The sequence below is a fragment of the Parus major genome, unplaced genomic scaffold (assembly GCF_001522545.3).
Source record: "Parus major isolate Abel unplaced genomic scaffold, Parus_major1.1 Scaffold537, whole genome shotgun sequence".
NCBI lineage: Eukaryota > Metazoa > Chordata > Aves > Passeriformes > Paridae > Parus > Parus major.
The window spans coordinates 1,789-2,185 of NW_015379425.1; the positions used below are offsets into that span (position 1 = coordinate 1,789).

At 55.7% G+C, this 397-nt stretch overlaps 1 protein-coding gene across 1 annotated transcript in view; it reads right to left on the reverse strand.

Moving 5' to 3' along the window:
* The window catches only part of LOC107199261 (myosin-7-like), a gene marked incomplete at its 3' end in the record, with an annotated part of 26,018 nt that overhangs the window by 1,275 nt on the left and 24,346 nt on the right, over nt 1-397 (reverse strand). Inside the window, exon 19 of the mRNA XM_033511732.1 lies at nt 376-390. Within this exon, the coding sequence (XP_033367623.1) occupies nt 376-390 (15 nt within the window). The remainder of the gene's footprint in view (nt 1-375; nt 391-397) is intronic.

Here is a 397-nt window from a genome sequence, read left to right on the forward strand (position 1 = left end):
TCAGCAAGACTTGGTCTTTGTCAACCAGACTTTCCATGGACCAACTCAACCCTCCTTGGACCTTCTTTGGACCAACCCAAGGTTCTTTGGACCAACCCAAGGTTCCTTGGACCAACCCAACCGTCCTTGGACCAATCTGAGGTTCCTTGGACCAACCCAAGGTTCTTTGGACCAACCCAACCTTCCTTGGACCACCCCAACCTTCCTTGGACCAACCCAACCTCCTCCAGACCTTCAGGAGAAGGTGGCCTGTCAGGTCCACACCACCCTGAGCCACCTGGAGGTCCTCAAGCAAGCAATCGGAGCTGTTTCTCCTGGGTTGGAGCATCCCTGGATGGAGGTGGACCTTCTCGTGGTCACCTGTGGTGGTCTCACCTGTGAGTGGAGAAGCTGGACC